The sequence below is a fragment of the Pomacea canaliculata genome, linkage group LG4 (assembly GCF_003073045.1).
Source record: "Pomacea canaliculata isolate SZHN2017 linkage group LG4, ASM307304v1, whole genome shotgun sequence".
Lineage (NCBI taxonomy): Eukaryota > Metazoa > Mollusca > Gastropoda > Architaenioglossa > Ampullariidae > Pomacea > Pomacea canaliculata.
The window spans coordinates 21,089,579-21,109,003 of record NC_037593.1 but is presented as its reverse complement, the minus strand read 5'-3'; the positions used below and the strand labels follow the sequence as shown (position 1 = coordinate 21,109,003).

At 39.5% G+C, this 19,425-nt stretch overlaps 1 protein-coding gene across 7 annotated transcripts in view; it reads right to left on the bottom strand.

Moving 5' to 3' along the window:
* Positions 1-727: 727 nt before the first annotated feature.
* The window catches only part of LOC112561410 (potassium channel subfamily T member 2-like), a 51,547-nt gene continuing 32,849 nt past the window's right edge, over positions 728-19,425 (bottom strand). For 5 of the 7 annotated variants that reach the window (XM_025233893.1, XM_025233896.1, XM_025233898.1 and 2 more), the window contains 17 exons: positions 16,063-16,171; positions 15,087-15,110; positions 12,980-13,129; positions 11,143-11,342; positions 10,114-10,364; positions 8,754-8,875; positions 7,859-7,964; positions 7,450-7,622; positions 6,418-6,489; positions 5,916-6,053; positions 5,643-5,754; positions 5,301-5,405; positions 4,220-4,303; positions 3,783-3,983; positions 2,140-2,266; positions 1,947-2,031; positions 728-1,675 (listed from right to left, as the gene is read on the bottom strand). In XM_025233893.1, the coding sequence (XP_025089678.1) occupies positions 1,414-1,675; positions 1,947-2,031; positions 2,140-2,266; positions 3,783-3,983; positions 4,220-4,303; positions 5,301-5,405; positions 5,643-5,754; positions 5,916-6,053; positions 6,418-6,489; positions 7,450-7,622; positions 7,859-7,964; positions 8,754-8,875; positions 10,114-10,364; positions 11,143-11,342; positions 12,980-13,129; positions 15,087-15,110; positions 16,063-16,171 (2,321 nt within the window). In that variant the 3' untranslated portion in view covers positions 728-1,413. The remainder of the gene's footprint in view (positions 1,676-1,946; positions 2,032-2,139; positions 2,267-3,782; positions 3,984-4,219; positions 4,304-5,300; positions 5,406-5,642; positions 5,755-5,915; positions 6,054-6,417; positions 6,490-7,449; positions 7,623-7,858; positions 7,965-8,753; positions 8,876-10,113; positions 10,365-11,142; positions 11,343-12,979; positions 13,130-15,086; positions 15,111-16,062; positions 16,172-19,425) is intronic. The other 2 variants (XM_025233895.1, XM_025233897.1) reach the window with 1 other exon arrangement.

Here is a 19,425-nt window from a genome sequence, read left to right as displayed (position 1 = left end):
AATGGGAGTGGTATATCAAGTCTTCATATAAGCAATGACTTTTTAAAAAAAATAAGATCTCTTGTAAGTGTAACTAGAAACAAATGTTTCTGGCTTGACCTATAGGATGCAGCATTCACACTAATGATGTTATGAGGAGTTGCAACTGCAACACAGATACCTAAGATTGCAGAGATTGCCAGTACCAGGACTAAGTAATCTGCCATCAAGTGCTTGTGATAAAATTGCTTAACCCCTTCACTGAGTCCCACATCCGTTAACTATCTACTGGTCAGAACTTGGTTCATCCAAACAAATAAATATCATGATGCTACAAAACTACTTGCTGCACTGTAAATATTTCCTTCTTCCAAGGGCGACACCTTGAGTACGTGATCAGTAAGGATACTGGGAGAGAGAATCAGCTGAATGACATGTGTACAGATGATGCGACATACAAGATGTGATAAATATGTTGAGTGGAATGATGATGGCATCTGACATGGCATGAGAAATGAAATACAAATACAGTGACTTTGTTAGTTTTGACTGTTCTAAGATACTGACGGTTTAGAGCAGTGGTTCTCAAAATATTTTGAACCTGCTGACCACTTTACTAAAGCAAAAAAAAAAATATGGTCGACCACCAAGATCTAAAATCACTCTGTACCATGAATTTCAAATTTAAATTGCTGCATTTGTTTCATTACAATTCAAAACTAAATGTATTTTTGTGACAGTAGTATAGTCATAAGTTTACATAAAATTAAATACTTCGCAGAGCATACATAAAAATTAAAAATAAGCGCACTGCGTTACTAAGGGTAACAGATGACGCAATGACGCAAAAAAAAAAAAAAAAAAATGACACAAAGACTCAGTTGGCAAGGGAGCCTTTTATATGAACAAGCAGTTGATAAATTTAAAACTCGAGTGAAATCAAAACTGGACTAATTCTCGTATATTGTGATTTAACCATTACTTTGCTGACATATTATGACTGTCAGCGGCAAACTACCTGACTTATGTGTGTGGCCCACAAGTGGTCAGCAGACCACACTTTGAGAACCACTGGTCTAGAGAACTGGACTAGCTGTACTGCTCTTGGTAGTTTTGGTTGTTGTGAGTGAAAACAGACCAAAAATGTGAATAAGTACCTTTTCTGGACAAGTATTTTAAGATTACTTGTGAGATTCAAACCAACTGGCCAACAAAAATTGAATACTCCAACAGTCGCACAAATCGCTCAAAATGTGGGTGTTTGCATTTAACATGGAAACATCTATGGTAAGACATATTCACCCATATGTATGCTCATGCATGACACACACACACATACATAAAAAGATGAAACATGCACAACACATCACCCTGCCATATTCCCAGAAGATAAACAAGTGTCTGATGACATGAAGATTGAAGACTCCTGAAATATCATGCAGCAGAGTCATCAGAAGGCTCCTTTTTGGGCTGCTGTGACTGCTTGTCTGAGGTACAGCGCTTGAGTTTAAACCTTCCAACCTGTTTGATTTTCTCATCGTTCTTTTCATTTTGTGGGGCAGCATTTTGTAGGGATACAGACGGTGAGTCTGCAGAAAACTTAGAACTAACTGGACCACTGAAGCTATGAGATCGTGTGATCCATGACTTTTGTTTACTGGGCTTGGCTTTCATGGAACTGGGTTGGATGACATAGCTGGACAAGAGAACACACAAAGTAAAGGTGAAAGCATTGTTTCAAAATAAAAATAAAAAACCTAAGAGAACGATGACATTTAAATATAACTTTAACTTGCTAATGACATAATTTTATCCTCCATGTGTGAAATGCATCACAGACAGCTGCATTACAAAGCATGCATTGCATTTCCATATGTATCATAACACTGGCATTTTATAGATAATTTTCAATGGATGCAATCACTGTCTACTTGTTTAATATTCTCGCAAAAAAGATTGTTACTTACACAATATCCCCAACTTTCAACTTCCTTTTGGGAGCTGGGTTTGCAATCACATATGAAATACTATTCGGGCGCTTCTTCACTTCAGCTGAAGAAAAAAAAATAACAGTATGAAACAATGCTACCTGCATCTCTCTCTAATGTGCTGCCTTGCAGTTATCCACACACACATACACAAAGGATAATAAGTGCTTACAGTAGTCACTGAGTGACATATCCAGGCTGCGTAGTCTGTTCCGCACTAAGCCCCCAATGTCAACTGACTCTGAATTGTTGAAGGCAACAAATGGATTGCAGACCAATGATGTTTTCTTCGTCGCACTCTGTTTAAGGACAACAATGACGAAGCTTAAGAAAACTTCCCATTTACTCAGACACTGCCCACTACACTACTGTAAATATACCACACAACTGTAAATACACTACACTGCTGTAATCATAGCTACTTGATAAGAGACAAGATATCTGACATACCTTGGATTTCAAAATAATAAACATTACTGTTGTATCAACATTAATGTATATGCAAGCAAACTTATGAGAGCACAATGTTAGTATTATAAAAAGAGATGTAGTAAGCAAAATAATATGATACAATGGAACTAAATATCTGGAAGCAGGTAACAGTAACAGCATGTATTTATAATAAATAATATGATGTAATGGCATCAAATATCTGGGGGTATGGGGAATAGGTTTTTTTACGTGGAGCCAGCAACTAAGGCTATGTCATGGCAAGGCAGCCAGCCCTGTAAACAAATGCTACATGCAGAGAAAGAACAGCATGCCTAAGACGAGAGCTGAACTCAGGACAGCCAACCTTCACTGTATTGGTGACAGGCGCCACCGGACCGCCCTACCAAATATTTAGAACCAGATAAGTGTATCATTTATTTGAAGACTATTCATAGTTTCAGAATGAAATTTCTGAAGAAATGTTGACTGGTGTTTTTAGATGTATGCATAGCAATAACAAATGACAAGATATATGCACTTCACCAAATTGCAAAGTGATCCAATCTTTATACCCAAATATTCTCTTCACCATACTAAGCAATATACACATGTAAATTTAAATCAACTTTGATAAAGAGCATGTGGTAGAGCCCGAGTTGCCAACTGGTCAGAGGGGATGGAGTCATAGCCATAAGGAGGGTGCTGTAAAAAGAGTTTTGATCCAACCAACCATCTTAGCTCTGCCCCCTCCTCCCACTGACAAGTACACAAATGGGGAGATTTGCAGCCCTTGAGGTCTGAAGTCAAAGGACCCAAATTTCAGGTTAAAGCACAGTGAAGACTTTAGAAGTGCTTCAAGAAGAAATCCTCACCACCTCAATCAGCAGCCCAGCTGAGTGAAAAGAAAGCTGACAAATAAGCACTTGCTATCCAGAATCCCAAGCCAGCTTTTCCAGCTGTGATGGTTTCATCAAGCATGCTAAATTGCATCCTGTATGGGTCAGTATTTGGGTCTTAACTTCTGAGACTGTAAATTTTGGTGGCAACAGTCTCACTAGAAGCTGTGGGCGACAAGCGAGAGGTCATCACACTAAAGTTTTAACAACCTTTTAGGTATGCTTTTAGTGTTAGTTCCAGCATGGTGCTCAACCTCAGAAACAAGCGTATATTAACAGATGGTCATGTACAGGAAAGACAGAAAAACCAGAAGATTGTCCCACTTAGTCTCTCGCAGTCACTATGTCTGTCTTGCAGCTTCTCCACAGAATTCTATCTTAGGGGCCAAACATTGAAAATTGTTAGAATGGCAAAAACAGTCTGGGAGATTTTGGATTTTCTTAGTATGAGCTTCTGGTGTTGACAGTCAATGTTGGTAAAAAATACCTTTTTCTTTTTCTTGGATGGAGAGTCATATAAACAGTCCATGCTGCTCTGACAAACTTCTCCAGGCATTGGCTTCAAAGCTCCTGCTTGCCTCTCAGTGCGGTAGACAGCAATAGGAATCTCCCCAGTGGCTGAACACAATCCCTGATATAGTTCACCATATGTGCCAAACCTCTCAATGGTGGCACGTTTCACTCGTATCTGTTGATAAATTGCACATGATATTAAGAAGAGAAACATGCAGGTGTGTATACATGTACACACGCACACAAAATGAAGAAATATACACAACACTTCACTGTCAATATCAAGCCCTTACACTAATAGTATTTATGCAACATGCACAAACACACGCCAATACCCCAACCAAAATTCAATCTAATCATAAAGATTAAAACAAATATGATATAAAATCAGTTTCCCAGGTATATACTTACACTGGACAGGTGACCTGAGCCCTCTTCTGCATCCATCCCAAGCAAAAGCCGAACAAAGGTAATTAAATAGCCTTTCACGAATGTCTGGAAATGTTAAGATGCACTTTAAAACAACATACATTTCATGCATGGGAATCATGCATGGATGTGTTTGTAGTGGCACGCATGAATGCTAACGTTGTAGCAAGACTAAATTTTATACTAGTCAGAATGCATTGATCAAACAGCTTCAAAATGCAACAGGATACTAATATACTACTATGCTTGAATTTTGCCCCCCCAAAAAAAACAAAAAAAAACAAAAACAAAACCAGAACTACAGTCGAACTTCCATAAGTTGCAGCTTCAAGAGAATGATGAGAAAAAAAATTGAGTTACGGAAGGTTTAAGTTAAGGAAGTTTTTCAAAAGAAAGAACATTTTTTTTCACTGTGGACTTATCTTTATTCTTTATTTCTGCATGTGCTCATGCATCGCTGTTCCCAACAAAAAAGTCTGTTATGGACGTCTGACAACAATTTCTCTTCATTTCTTTTAAAATAAATGAGTAAATTACAGACAGAGAGTAAAAAATTTCAAGGTACATCTTCGCATGACTTGATCAACAAACGAAAGTCATTCAGCATGAGTCTTGTTTCTTCAGGGTCGGAAGTGACGGCGATTCATGTGTGTTTCTAACACAGAAAGGGGAATATGGGAGCACAGGGTTGATGGGAGAGAAGTACAAGATTTTACACTTTCTGACGCATTTTCAATGGATTCAACACACTGATCGGCTTAAAATTATTCAAGTTGTGGAAGCTTTTGGCTAGGCTGATTCGAGCTACGAAGTTGAATATGCATTGTTTTAATGGGAAACCAAACAACTGATGTTTAAAATTCGACTTAGGGAGAATTTCCACTTAAGGAAGGTCGACTTACAGAAGTCTGACTGTAACTGTTAAAAATTTGAGAGTTAGTATCTTGTTATGCTGTCTAAAAGCAATTTTAAAAAATGTTGAATAAGGTAAGCCTTTTAAAAAAAAGTATGATGGCTATGCTACTGTTATATACCTTAGCTGATGTCTAGAAAAGGGATATACCTGATACAGTAGTGTGTCTAGCATGCTAGCACTAAACACTTGGCCAGCTGCAAATGGCAACCGAAATATGTGGCTTAGATTGGATGTCAGGGTCTCTTTAAGTTTCTGAAAAATTCAACACACCAATGATAATCATAAAAGTTGTAATCTACTTGTAATTAAAACTAGTCTTAAGAAATCTGAATAAATGTGAAACTAACTTATTGAGGATACAGAAAACCGTTCTTTCTAGACCTTATGAAACCACCATCATTGAAATAAATTCATGCTCCAAGGAAGCACGTGCAGATACAAGTACACTTTTAACAAGATGTTAAAAAAAATTTTTTCAAAAAAAATTACCTGTTCAAGATGCGAGACTTTCTGTGAGTAAATATCTTGTGCGGAAAACTGCATAAAGCGCATGTTGGATGCTTGGCTCAGCTCTGTGACAATGTTTGCATTAGGGAACATCCTGTTGCATAAACATAAAAACACAAAAAAAGATGCTGATCAAAAAGCCTTTAAAATGTCAAGCTTCAATTTTGCCTTATAATCTGGAAAAGCAAAATTGCTAACAAAGAATGTTTCATATCTTTAAACAGCAAATGGCTATCAAGATATGAGAAACATCACCTGAACACTGTCTGCACTGCCATGATTGTTTCTGAGTCAGCCAGAGTTTCTTCTCCAGTCATGCTTTCTTGTGATTCTCTGTTAACCACAACAAGATGGCTGGCCTTGTTGATTCCAGCCATCAGTAAATCGTCCAGACTGAAAAATCAAAGCACTGAGCATGCAACAAACAAAAAACAATGCACTTCTGAATAATGAAATTATTATTACAAAAGCACGAAAACAAATGCTTCTAGAAAACAGAGCATATGATTATTTAGCATCATGAAGCATGTGATTATTTAGCCGATGTTACAAAAATCTAAATCATCTAATGCTCATTTTAATAAAAAGCCAGCCTGGTCACTATAGCAGATGCCATGTAAGTCATGGCAACGACAGTTTGAATCTTTTAGCATTTGAACTCTAACATGCTCTCTGTCAGCATCAGAAAGACATGGTAGAATAGACATTATTTTCACTTAATCCAAGAAATAAATCATGAAAGAAGTACATTACAGACCTTTTGATAGAGCCCTTCATCCAATAGACTAGTGGAAACCGTGCAATGGTGTCAAGGAAGATAGCGCTTGGTCTGTAATACAGAACACATGACCTCAGATAAGCATGTTAAATAAATTTTTTTTGTTGGTTATAACACAAGAACTCTGCCTAATATAAATCAGACATGCTTTGCCAAGTTTACGGATGTCAAGGCTCTGTTATCTGTTAATACATGGGCTTTTCTTTGCAGTGGAATGGAAAGCAAACTCTTCCTTATGCATTTTTTAATTTTTTTCACAGATATGTGAGCAGAGAAACACTTTTCTCAATGAAATGCATGCTGCAAGACTAGCCACCTCTCTTAAGCTGACGATAACACTTGCAAAGCATCTGGCTCATGCGGTCACAGTTTCAAGTCATTGTGATTGAAACTGAAGTTCTAGGAGCCTTAATGCTCTAATGACTTGGATTAACACTCTTAATGCTTGAAATCCCTGCATGATCTACAATAACTCAGGCTTGAAATCCCCTCATGATCTGCATGTAACATTCACTAATTCCCTCAACTACGTACAATAACTCTTTCTCTTATCCTTGCAAAACTGACTGTAGAAGCTACAAATCTCTTTGCATCACTTTTAGTTGCTCTGCTTGCACATGTGAGCACCTGCAAACAGTCTTTATCTTCTTCACATATTTTCACCTTTGTTCTAGCCTTGTACAGAGCCCTCCAGAATATGCAAAGAATTGATTTAGTGTAACCAACATGTCAGTCTCTGATGGCTACATAGGGGAAGGCTAGTCGTACAAGAACACAACAAAGATGGAAATTGCCGCATAACTGTAGATTTTATTCAAAGTCTCACTCAGCAGTTGGCCTGGCGTCTCTCCACTCTCACTTCCAAAATCAAAAAGCCTCTCAACAGTAAAGCTACACTACTTACTCTATCTTCCGTTGAATGTTTCAGAACCATCCACTACATTGTCAATGAAAGGCAAAAATCTTAATCTATTGATGATACCAGTGAAGGATACAAGAATGTTTACTCACTCATTCTCTAACAACAGAACAATTGGAGAGAGTCCATTGACTGCAATGAAGCTGGAGCGGAGCGGCACAATGAAGTTGTTAATGCCACTGCTGGGGTTCTGTGCTGCCATTAGGATAAGCTGGTGGTGCCAGCGTTCATCATTTGCATTTTTGTATTGGCAGTGAACACAGTTCTGCACAGAAACAGATTGGTAACTAGTTAATGTAGAAAACACCAGAAAGAGTATCATAAAAAAATTTCCCAAATGTCAGATTTTAGATGATATAGTTTTACTGTTGGAACATAAGCTTCTAGTGACACACAGTGAAGATTTATTGACATACAGAGACATGTTTATATGGGAGCAGAGCCTGGATTCACAACATGCAAACCAATCAGATTTCTTGAGTAAATGGAAAGGCCACTAACCACACCCCATTCCAAGCAGCATAGAGGTCGAGGTTCTCTCATGATGTGACACACAGCCCGCCGACTACCCATATAGATTGTCACTGGAGGAGGTCCAGTGGTCAGTTTTTGGGAAAAAAAATGTTTCAGTTAAACATTATTTTGTCTCTATGTGTGCGTATGTGCAAGTGTAAATCTGAATTTCTGGAAAACTGATGGAGTTCTGAAGCCTGTTCTCTTTCACAAGTATATCCAGAGTGAGAAGAATGAAGTCTTAGTTGGACAGGGTTCTTTAGAACATAGTTAATGAGGTAAGACTTCAACATACAATCGAAAATTTTACGGAAGCTTATTCTTGTGGGGTGTTCACATGCCTCGCCTTTTCACTTTTCTCACTGAATGCAGGCAATTTCACTTGGTATTATGCAAAACACCAAGACTGTCTACTAAATCGGCATGGATTCTTTTGGGTTTAGTCTCCAAAGCTCCTTTAGAAGAATGTTTATACAACATAGCAGCTGCATGCTACAAACAACATCCTCAAGATTTAACATATCAGGTTGTAGATTTATACCATTTTTGAACTGTTTTTCAAGACCCTCACTAGAGGTTATCTGCAGACAGCAAGCTGTCTTTATCCTCAGTTTGAGCCAGACATTCAAAATCTATTTCTACTTATGGGCTCTGATATGTTGATGACATCAAAATTAGTGTTGGGTAATGAATGAAACAGACGTCACGAGAAGAGTAATGGCATAAAACATATCCAATACATTTGGCATAAAGATAAAAAATGTGATAGACAATTCATCACACACACTAGCCCAAACTTTAAGGGAAAGCCAATAAATAAGAATACTATCATCAAAGGACAGGAGTCCAGTTTTACAGTCACTAGTGCAAGTAAGGTACATACTTCTCTTTTCCCATATCATTGTAAAACTGAAGAACCTTGCCAGCATCATGGCGATGATCCATCTCAACCAAAGAACCATTGTTCCCCAGTCGGATTCCAACATCTTTCAATCCAAGAACATCCTGTCACCAAAGATTCTCTTTAAATTGACAAAATACTTTATCATCATAAGAGAAATGGGGATTAATATAAATTAACAACCCTTTTCTAGTGAACTATGAAGAAACTGAAATGTAAAGGCCATTTTTGCATGACTAGGACACTGGGAGAAAAATATCATTTCCTGATAATGAATCATGGTTTGATGACATGTCCACCCGTGATAGAGAGCTGGGGCCGAAGTTTCATCGTGCCACGAGGCCACTTAGGGGTCGTCAAGGGTCAGCCCAGCCTTTATGTACAGCAAAGGTGTCAAGTTTCGGCTGCTCTAGCTGGCAATTCCACCCGAAAGTGTAGCGACGGCCCTCCCCACTTCTAACTCGCGCGAGGCTCTCTAAAGATGGCTGCATCCTTGATATTGTATGAAGCGGAGAGAAATCTTCGCAGAAACAGAATATTTCGCAATCAAACTAATCCCATTGATTCATGGGATGATTTAGCACTCTATCAAGGATTAAGATTTTGACATAATGACATCCCGGAAATCGTTGATGACACACAAGCAGATTTAGTAATTGCAAATTGTTGGGGGGGAGGAGGAGGAGGACGTAATATCACACTTACATTGCAAATATGTACTTTTTATGCAACGGGTACCTTTCAGAATGTGTGTGTGTATATGCATCTCCCAAAGAACAGCTGGCCAGATTATTAACCGAGTCACGAGAAACAGAAAAAAATAGAAACCCTCCTGTTGTTCATTTTTGACACAAGTTATGCTATCACTACAAGTTGGTTTGTGCTTGCGCATGAGCGGATTTTCGTAGGCATTCCCTCAGGGTCGGGGTGTCAAGGCCACATATGCAAATGTTGACAGCCAAAGACCTGCGCTGCATCGCGGTGAAACAGGTGACATACCTTGCACACGTGGCGCTCGCCTGGCAATCGGTCAGCTCTCGGGAGGTTAGAGGTTTAGTGATGTGGAAAATGCCGGTGTGATGAAACTTAGGCCCCAGCATTATAATCTGGCCCTGGGGTGGGATCCCAGCAAACAAACCCCAATGTGCTTACAGGGTCATGAGCAAGTAACTGAAGGTTTTAGGCCACATGGCACACCATAATTAACCACAACACCACATGGTGCACCCTAATTAACACCATAAAGCAACAGCTGCTATGTAATTTCCTGATAATGAACCCGGTTTTCACACAAATTCTTTTATCTTTAACACTGTTAATGTATTTTCATTATATTTTATACCTCACTCTGCCTTCTTGCTGATTCATATGATCGTATCACAGATTCTCTCTTCTCGCCGTCTCTTTCATGCCATGTCACACTTGACTTAATATGACCTTCGCCTCCAACTACATGGCGGCGTAAGAGATGGGAGATGTCACGCCCCATCAGACTTGTAATTGTGTCAAAGACAGTCACATCTTGATCATCTGTTTCCACTTCTTTATCACCTTCAACATCATGATACTTTTGCAGAGCTTCAGCAATCAACTCTGGAATAGAAGCAGCAGTTGCAGTAGGAACATCAGGGCAATCTTTTAGCCACTGCATTTTGAGATCACACTTTTGTAAAGAAAAAGGAAGAAAAGTCATGTTGCATTTATCTTCAAAGTGCAAGATCTTTTTAAATACCATCTCATCTCCTACAGTAACATCTCAGCGAAGAAAATAATGTACAAGGACATGTTTCTATTTCTATCCTTAAGGCTACAGCCAATGGGACCATATTGTAATAAGCCATATCAATTAATGACATTCTTTAGCACATGGTGAAGTCTGCAGGTTCTTATCCAACTAATAATCATATAAAACTAGCAAAAAAAGCACAAAAATAATACTGAAGGGAGAAGAGGATAATAATAATATAATGATGATGATTTATATAGCATCTTTCCAAAGATTTGCTCATAGCGATTTACATAAATCATAATAGACTAAATCCTCAACAACCACGTACCCACATTCACATATAACCGACACACTCACTTCTACAAGATACACTCATACACAAAGTAAATTACAGACACACGTTATGCATGTGCAGGGTCAGGATGGGGTTACAGTGAAGTCCCCATTCTGAAAAGATGCAAGTTTTGATCTGAAGGTGATAAGAGAATCGGAGTGATGAAGGCTGACAGGTAATCCGTTCCAAGTTGAAGGGGCCTGGTAGGAGACACTAACATAGGTCTTTGTCTTAGTGACACTCGAAGTTTTGTGTCAGAAGATGAGTGACGAGGACCAGCAAGAAAAATAGTTGTGAGAAAAACTAACCTAAATTCTGTGTAAGCTTGGTTTGACTTGGTCTTTCCACCAAGGCCTCTGGGGGAATGTCTGAATATTCCTCTCTTGTTATGCTCATGTAAAAGCAAAAGTCATCCTTCTTCAAAATGTAGTCAGAGCCAGGGTTGAGCTGCAGGCGCCGAGGCACAGTGCTGTCTCCATCTAACACCGCCATGAGGGTAACACCAAACCTGCACAATGTTGGTATAGACTGAAAATAAATGATGAGATATACAGATGTCGCACTCTAGTAGTGTACTAAGTTATGCCTTTGTTTTGTGAGGGTAGGGGTCGAACTGCTCCCACGACTGTCCCTTTCTCAGCTGGCTGCATATGTAACAGCCAGCCTTGAACTGTCCACTTGAGGCTACTGGACCTATTGTTACACCAGAAGTTACCTGACCCACTTGGGATTTGTTTAACACCATGCCAGCAACTAAAGCTATATCATGGCGACAAAAAGTAATCTTATCGTACCAAGTGATGTAACCATTACATTCTTACAAAAACAATGCAAGAAATTTTTGTTTGTTTGTGTTTCAAGCCGTGCAAGTAACTAATCTGCCAGTCAGGTTGGCAGGATGAAACTGCTGCCGCAGCAACAGGGCCACCACTTGGGACTTTGGAGCCATCTGTAAAGATAGAAAAGAATCAAGGATAGTCAGAAAAAAGTTCCCGAAAGCATTGGAGAAAAATGAGGTCACTAGTGTCCCCTTTTAAAAGGCTGTAAGATCGAGATGAATCTCTGGAACAGGAAGGGTCCAAGGAGGAGATGGTAGTAGAGGGGAAGGCTCAACCTGTTGAATATCTACTTCAGCAGCTTGTAGGTGAGGTGTGACACAGAATGATAATGGCTTTTGCTCCTTGGTACAAATGGCATAGAGGGAAGCACACTGTGGTCTAAAAACAGTATGGTATGCAGGGTTTCCAGGGGAGCTTTTAAACAACAGATATAGGATAGCATGAGTTTCAGACAACGGAGAGAAAGTGGAAACTCGCCAGCTTCTGTGTACAAACTTTTTACAGGAGTGGTGCGGAAGGCTCCAAAACAGATGCGGAGCTCTTGATGGTGAATAGGATCGAGAACTTTTAGGTAGGACTCTCAAGCAGAGCCATAGATGATGGATCCATAGTCTAGCTTGGAGCGGACCAGGGCACAATACAGACAAAGAAGGACCGTGCAGTCTGTCCCTCAACTGACATGGCCAACTACTCTAAGGATCTCCAAGGCTTTCAGACAAGAAAGGTGTAGAGATTTGATATGAGCCAGAAAAAACAGTTTACAGTCAAAGATGACTCCAAGGAATTTTCCTTCTTGGACCACTCTGAAAATCATGTGTTTTTGTGATTTGGAACTGAGAATGAAGACGGCAGGTCAGCTGCTGAGTGAAACTCTGAATAAAATCTACAGTTGTGTGGCAATTTCCATCTTTGTTGTGTTCTTGTACGACTAGCTCACCCCTACACAGCCATCAGGGACTGATGTGTTGGTTACACAGAATCTCATCAAGCTAGATGATGACAAAGAGGAAAAATTCATCATTTATTCCCCTGAATTCCACTGGCAGATCTAGGCAAATCAGTCCACCCCTTAATATTTGCCACCCAATTCTTCCTGTCAACCTCTGTATTGCCATCCCTTAGGAGTACCTGGTTTTGGGTCAAATACCCAGACAAGTTGCATCATTTTACTATTACAAAAGGCTTTCTTGATGGTTCACCAGAAAGGCATCTGTGCTCCATACATATTCACTGGTCTTAGACTGAAGCAGTTTCTTACCATGTTACATATAACTAAACACCATTAAAGGCACACTTCTGTACTGACCTCTGATGAGCCTCAGCAGAGGCCTGTGTAAAGCGATATCCTTCATATCTTGAAAAGAAGATGCTCTTGTGCAGCTGGATATGGTAGATTTCATTTCCAGAGTGATGCCCATAGGTCTGCTGCCATGGGTGTGGAGCTAGATCTCCTTCACTGTGACAAGCAAAAAGAACTGTGCCAGGGTCAACCAAAGCTGAAGCCATTACTTTTGTCCTTTTGTAAGATACAAGCATCTGAATATTGTAATCTCGTGTATCTGAAAGAGGTCAAAGCCTTATCTCTTACTTGATTTAGATGTGCTCTGTAACAAAAAATTCATGTTGAGTCAACAATAGTTATAGATTAGGATGTAAGAATAACAGACGGGGAATGTGTACAAAACTTGTTTTTCATCTTTACCCTGATCATGAGAAACCTTTGGCTATACCCTTCATCAGGAAGCAAAAGAAAACATGTTGAAAGTTCAAGCATGCTGCCCAGTCTTCAGAGCTATGCATTGCTCACCATGAAGTGTGAGCAGTAAGTAGGGTTCAAGACTGATACCACAGCCTGCAAGATAATGGCTTCTGACAGCACCGAAAAAAGTGTGAAAAGGGGCTGGTTAAACACAGTCAAATCACTTATTAATGATGAAGCCATATTCAAGCTTTTGTACTCTTTAATTCTGGTTGCAAGATGAAACAACTCAAAAGCCGATGCCCCCTGATCAGGTGAATATGGCAAATGTCTTTTTTATTCAACAAATAAAAAAAAACCACTTGTTAATAGCCTCCTGCAGTTTATAGGTAGATAAATGTCATAACCAGCCTGTGGAACACGCTCTAGGATGAAATACTGTCGTGCAAGGTAGAAAAAGAAACATTTACCTTCCTTAAGAGTTAAGACAGTTATAGTGATTGATAAAAGATGTCGTTTTCAATTTATATTATTATTAATGGTTAACACATTTAAAATCTGAGATGAAACAACAAACATATCCATCAGCTCAAACAAATAAATGAATGAAAAGACTTATCAACAACAGAAGTGTTACTTTTGGTAACAAATATTACATTTCTAAAAATGAAAAGATTGAAATTGACATCACCATGCCCACATCCATACTTAAGATGCATTAAATTTATTTATTTCTCAAGGTCTTTTATTTCTGAAAATATTTTTGTTCTAACTTTTCTTTATGAAATCCTTGTTGATTTTCCAAGCTTTGCTCTTTCTAAAGCATCAGTTCAATCATCTCATTAACAAGCTTTATCACAAAAACTATACAGGACTCTTGCACAACTTCACTGTGCTGAGCTCAATTTTTATTAAAAATGTCTGTATGAGTAATACGCAGTTTAAGATGATTCATCATTATGAAGTAACTGAACTTGTTGCAAATAATGCTACTTTCATCAAGACCTCCAAACTCTAAAGGAAAAACAATGTCTTTATGTGTGATCTTTGCCACTATATTACATACAACTAGTATGCAATGCATGCAATTACTAAATTTAGGTCAACAGTTTTCTTCCTGATGTGCAGTTGATTCATGCATGCTTTTTATTCCAAAGCACTATGAAGTAACACAATACCTATTCTGTCCATTTACTTTATATGTGGAACATGCAAAAGAAATACAAAATAAAAAGGAAATGAAGAATGAGAAAAAGTGTGCATGCTTAGTCAATAGAATCTGACTTCAGGAATAAGCTAAGGCCCTTCAACATGGGAAAAAACCCAACTAATTTTGTGCAAACTACTGGATAAAACTACAATTTAAGGTTAAGGATTATTCCACATTTCAGCTTGCAATGAAAGAAACATGTACATGAGCTAAAATGAACACTGAAAGAAAATGAAGTTTTAATATCTTGCAGTCATTCAAATGCCATGCAAAATATGCAACTTTAAGCAAACAGAAAACAGCAATCAGAAGAAAGTGAAAATGACCATGCAGACTGGAGTGTGAAAACTGTGACTGATGAAAGTAACATCCCATTTACAGAGCTACATGCATGTCACAGTCTTGAGAACATTCACAAACTGGATATATATCTGTAAATGACTGAAGTCCTCAGAGTGTGGAAAATAACAGGTAAAATAAAGAAATTCCTGCTGTTTTCTTTACCCGTCAGAAAGGAACTGTGCCAGGCTGTAGATACAGACATCAGTGTCAGTGCTATCAAGCAACTGTACAAGGTCCTCAAAATGAGCAACTAAATGAGCAATTTCTGTCCCTTTCTCATCCGAACACCATCATCTGTAATAATGTTTGGTAATTTAAGCAATCAGTCCTAACATATTTACTCTGTCGCATTTTCCCATCAATGCAGTAAGATCTAACTGAATGCAAAAGTATGTTGATCTTTAACGACTCTATTTGTAAGGCCTTGAACTTATTAAAAAAAATCGCAAAAAAGGAAAACAGTTTTTGAGAAATTTAATAAAAACACTGTGGCTCACCTGTTCAAAAGCTACCATGGTGGAATTATAGGAACTACCTCTGGTTTGTGAACTAATTGCCTGCACTTTATGCTATTGCATGGCCAAGCAAATGTCTGACAAATAAGGCTCAGAAAATGTAGCTGTTGCAAGTGCAAATGTAGGAAACATTGTTGTGCTGTTTCTGAATGCAAACAGCTTAGCTTTATTTATTTCCAAATAATGCGTATATTTTGTGTCATGGTAGTCATAGTAACAAAAATGTCCTTCAGTCATACACGACCAGGACAATGCACCAAAGTGTTAAAGTGAGAAGTACACATGTAGAACACAGAGTTTCTTAAGTAAAACCAAAGACTTTGGGACCCACAAGCTGTTACACAGGGAAGGCTTTACATTTGCTTCTTACACTACACATTGATTACAGGTGTATAATGCCTACTTCGATAAGATGCAGCAGTTTACAGAGTAGATATATATTTTGTCCATATCTATCAATGTCTGGAAAAAATGTGAACCATTCAGTATTTTCTTTAAAGTTTCACCTCTGTTTGCATGCGTGCATGCATAGGTATGTGCATGAGTAATCATGTCTTAAAAAAATTAACAAAATAGAATTTTGAAGACATTAATAAAATGCATTCAAATTAAATATAGCTTACAGGCCACTGGAGGTGTGAACAAGAAGGGAGACTAGAGTGGACAGGCCTGGGTACAGGCAGTTGTTTGCCAGAAGTGCATACTTGAACTCATCTTCACACACAACATGCTCTGGGGGAGAAAAAGCAAGCATTTATGTTTAATATACAGTGCAAGAAATTGACAGAGCTTAATGCAAAAATATCTAAATTAGTACAAAACACACAAAAAGTTAACAATAATTGAGGCAAACATATCTGAATTAGCACAGAACACACAAGCAAGTCACACAAAGTAGCATGATGGATGTACTATATATATGACATGATAAGTGTAAAATGGATGAAAAAAGTAGCAAGAAAACAAATTAGTCCACCCACCCAGAGCCTGGTAGTTTGTTTGTTTATTGGTGTTTTATGCCATGCCAGCAACTAAGGCTATATCATGGCAATAAAAAAGTTTTTATGTTTAAAAGTTTCAGGGGAAATTTTCTCCAGTTATTTAACTTAAAATCAGACCACGGTAATAAGTTAACTAGATGTTAAAGAAACAAATATGGTGTAAAATGGGTGGTGGAGCCCAAAAGGCCGCCAACAAAACAGAAATTACATAAGATATATTAGACTTAGATTTGGTGTAAAAGTCCTATTCTTTTTAAAAAACCAAAAATAGCTGCCGATGGGATGGACCTAAATAAAACATACAATGAATCCACTGTATAAAATTTTTGACGAATGGTCTGAAGCCCCGGACAGTTCATGAGAAAGTGTACTACGTCAAGATGTCCCCCACACCAGGGGCAACCTGGTGGTTGTTTCCCCTCGCAAGAGGTATCCTTGCGTGGCATATGTGTGTCCTGTCTTTAGTCTTGTTAGGACTACCTCCTCCCGCCTTGTGGTATGGCACAAAGGTGGGCGGTCAGAAAGACAGGGAAGAGTGGCGAATAATTTATTCTGACAGAGGGTGTTCCAGAGGTTTTGCCATAAAGTCAGTATGTAGGTTGTAAGTACAGTTTTACAGTCAGATGAAATAAGGAACTGTATTTTACCAGGGGACTGACATGCAGCCTTAGCAGCCTGGTCTGCTCGGACATTGCCTGGAATGCCAGAATGGCCAGGGGCCCAAATAAAGACAATGTCCTTATTTCGTTCGATAAGTGCTGCATGAATTTTATGAATCTTGACCACAAGGGGGTGATCAGATTCATTTGGAATAAGAGCTTGGAGAGCAGAAAGAGAGTCTGAGATTATCAGAAAGTTGTGCTCCGAAGAGCGGTGAGCATGCTGCAAGGCAAGTATGATAGCATAAAGTTCTGCTGTAAAGATAGAACTTTCGTCTGCCAATCGGACTGAAGCAGCCCGTTGTGGTTGGCAGGATGGAACTGCAGCCGCAGCGACTGGGCCACCACTTGGGATTTTGGAGCCATCTGTATAGATTGAACAGAATTGAGGATAATCAGAAATAAGTTTACGAAAGTGTTGAAGATAGATGGGGTCACTAGTGCCCCCTTTTTGAAAGTTGTAAGATCAAAGCGAATCTCAGGAACAGGGAGAATCCAAGGAGGAGTTGTTTGTAGAGGTAAAGGCTCTACCTGCTTGATATCTACTCCGGCAGCTTGAAGATGAGGTGCTACTCGGAGTGAAAGAGGGCTTTTTGCTCCTTGGTACGAATGGCATACAGGGCAGCACGCTGAGGTCTGAAGACAGCACGATACGCAGGATTCCCAGGATGGGATTTAAGCGACAGGCATACGATAGCATGAGTTTCAAACGACGGAGAGAAAGTGGAGGCTCACCAGCTTCTGCGTACAAACTTTGTACAGAAGTGGTGCGAAAGGCACCCCAGACAGATGCGGAGCCCTTGATGATGAATTGGATCAAGAGTTTTAAGGTAGGACTCTCGAGCAGAGCCATAGATAATGGATCCGTAGTCTAGCTTTGAGCGGATCAGGGCACGGTAGAGACGTAGCAGAACCGTGCGATCCGCTCCCCAGCTGACATGGCCAACTACTCTAAGAATGTCCAAGGCTTTCTGACAAGATAGGCGTAGAGATTTGATAATGAGGTAGAAAAGACAGTTTACGGTCAAAGATGACCCCAAGAAATTTAACCTCTTGGACACCTTGAGTATCGTGCCTTTGACAGTGATAGAAGGGTTTTGAAACATACCTCTCAGTTTGCAAAAGTGGATGCATACTGACTTCGTAGGAGAGAAATTGAAGCCGTTTTCTGTCACCCACTTTTGTACTGCATTTACGCACAGCTGAAGCGGCGTTCGAGGCATGGAAGGAGCGGCCTCGTATGCAGATAGCAAAGTCATCTACATACAAAGAGGCCTCTAAACCTGGACAGACTGATTTCAAGATTGAGTCGATTTTGATGTTGAAAAGAGTTGGAGAAAGAATGCTGCCCTGAGGGACGCCCATTTCCTGTTCCTGAGGATCAGACAGTATAGACCCTACTCTGACTTGAAAATGGCGGTTTGAAAGAAAATTCTCAATGAAGAGTGGCATACGACCCCGGAAGCCCAGGGCATGGAGGTCTAACAGAATACCCCGCTTCCAAGTAGTGTCGTACGCCTTCTCTAAATCAAAAAACACCCCTAGAACATGTTCTTTGCCGACAAAAGCGTCCCTGACAAAGGTTTCAAAACGGACCAAATGGTCCAGGGTGCTGCGGCGTTTTCTGAAGCCACGCTGCAGGTTGGAGAGGAGTACTCTGAGATTCGACGTACCAGGTAAGGCGAGCATTTACCATGCGTTCTAGAGTTTTACATAAACAACTAGTGAGAGCGATAGGGCGGTAAGAATTTGGATCAGAGGTATCCTTACCAGGTTTTGGAATGGGTATAACTACTGCCTCTCTCCACGAGGGGGAAAACAGCCGGATACCCAAATAAAGTTGAAGATATCTAGAAGGAGAAGGAGAGAAGACTGTGGGAGATGTTTTTAGTATCTGATAGGAAATATTTGTCAGGACCCGGTGCAGAATCCTTGCACTTTTGAAGGGCCTGTTGTAGTTTCGGAAAGAGAAAAAGGTAGGTTGTACTTTTCTGAGTTGTCTGAAGAAAAGTCACAACCCGATGATTCTTGGAACAGATTTTAAGCGTTGAAAATCTGAAGAGTAGTGTGAAGAGAAGAATTATGAGCAAAGGTGGATGCTAAAGAATTTGCGACATCCGCTGTACCTCTGTGAGAATAGAGTCTCCAAACCCCGCAGATGGCCTATTGACTCAGCCTGAAATCTTCCCTTTATCTTCCTTATGGCCGCCCACACCGCTTGAGAAAGTGGACGGAGGATAAGGACACAAATCTCTGCCACGCAAGTTTCCTTGACTGTTTAAAAAATATAACGGGTATGAGCTCGGGTACGTTTAAAATTTATTAC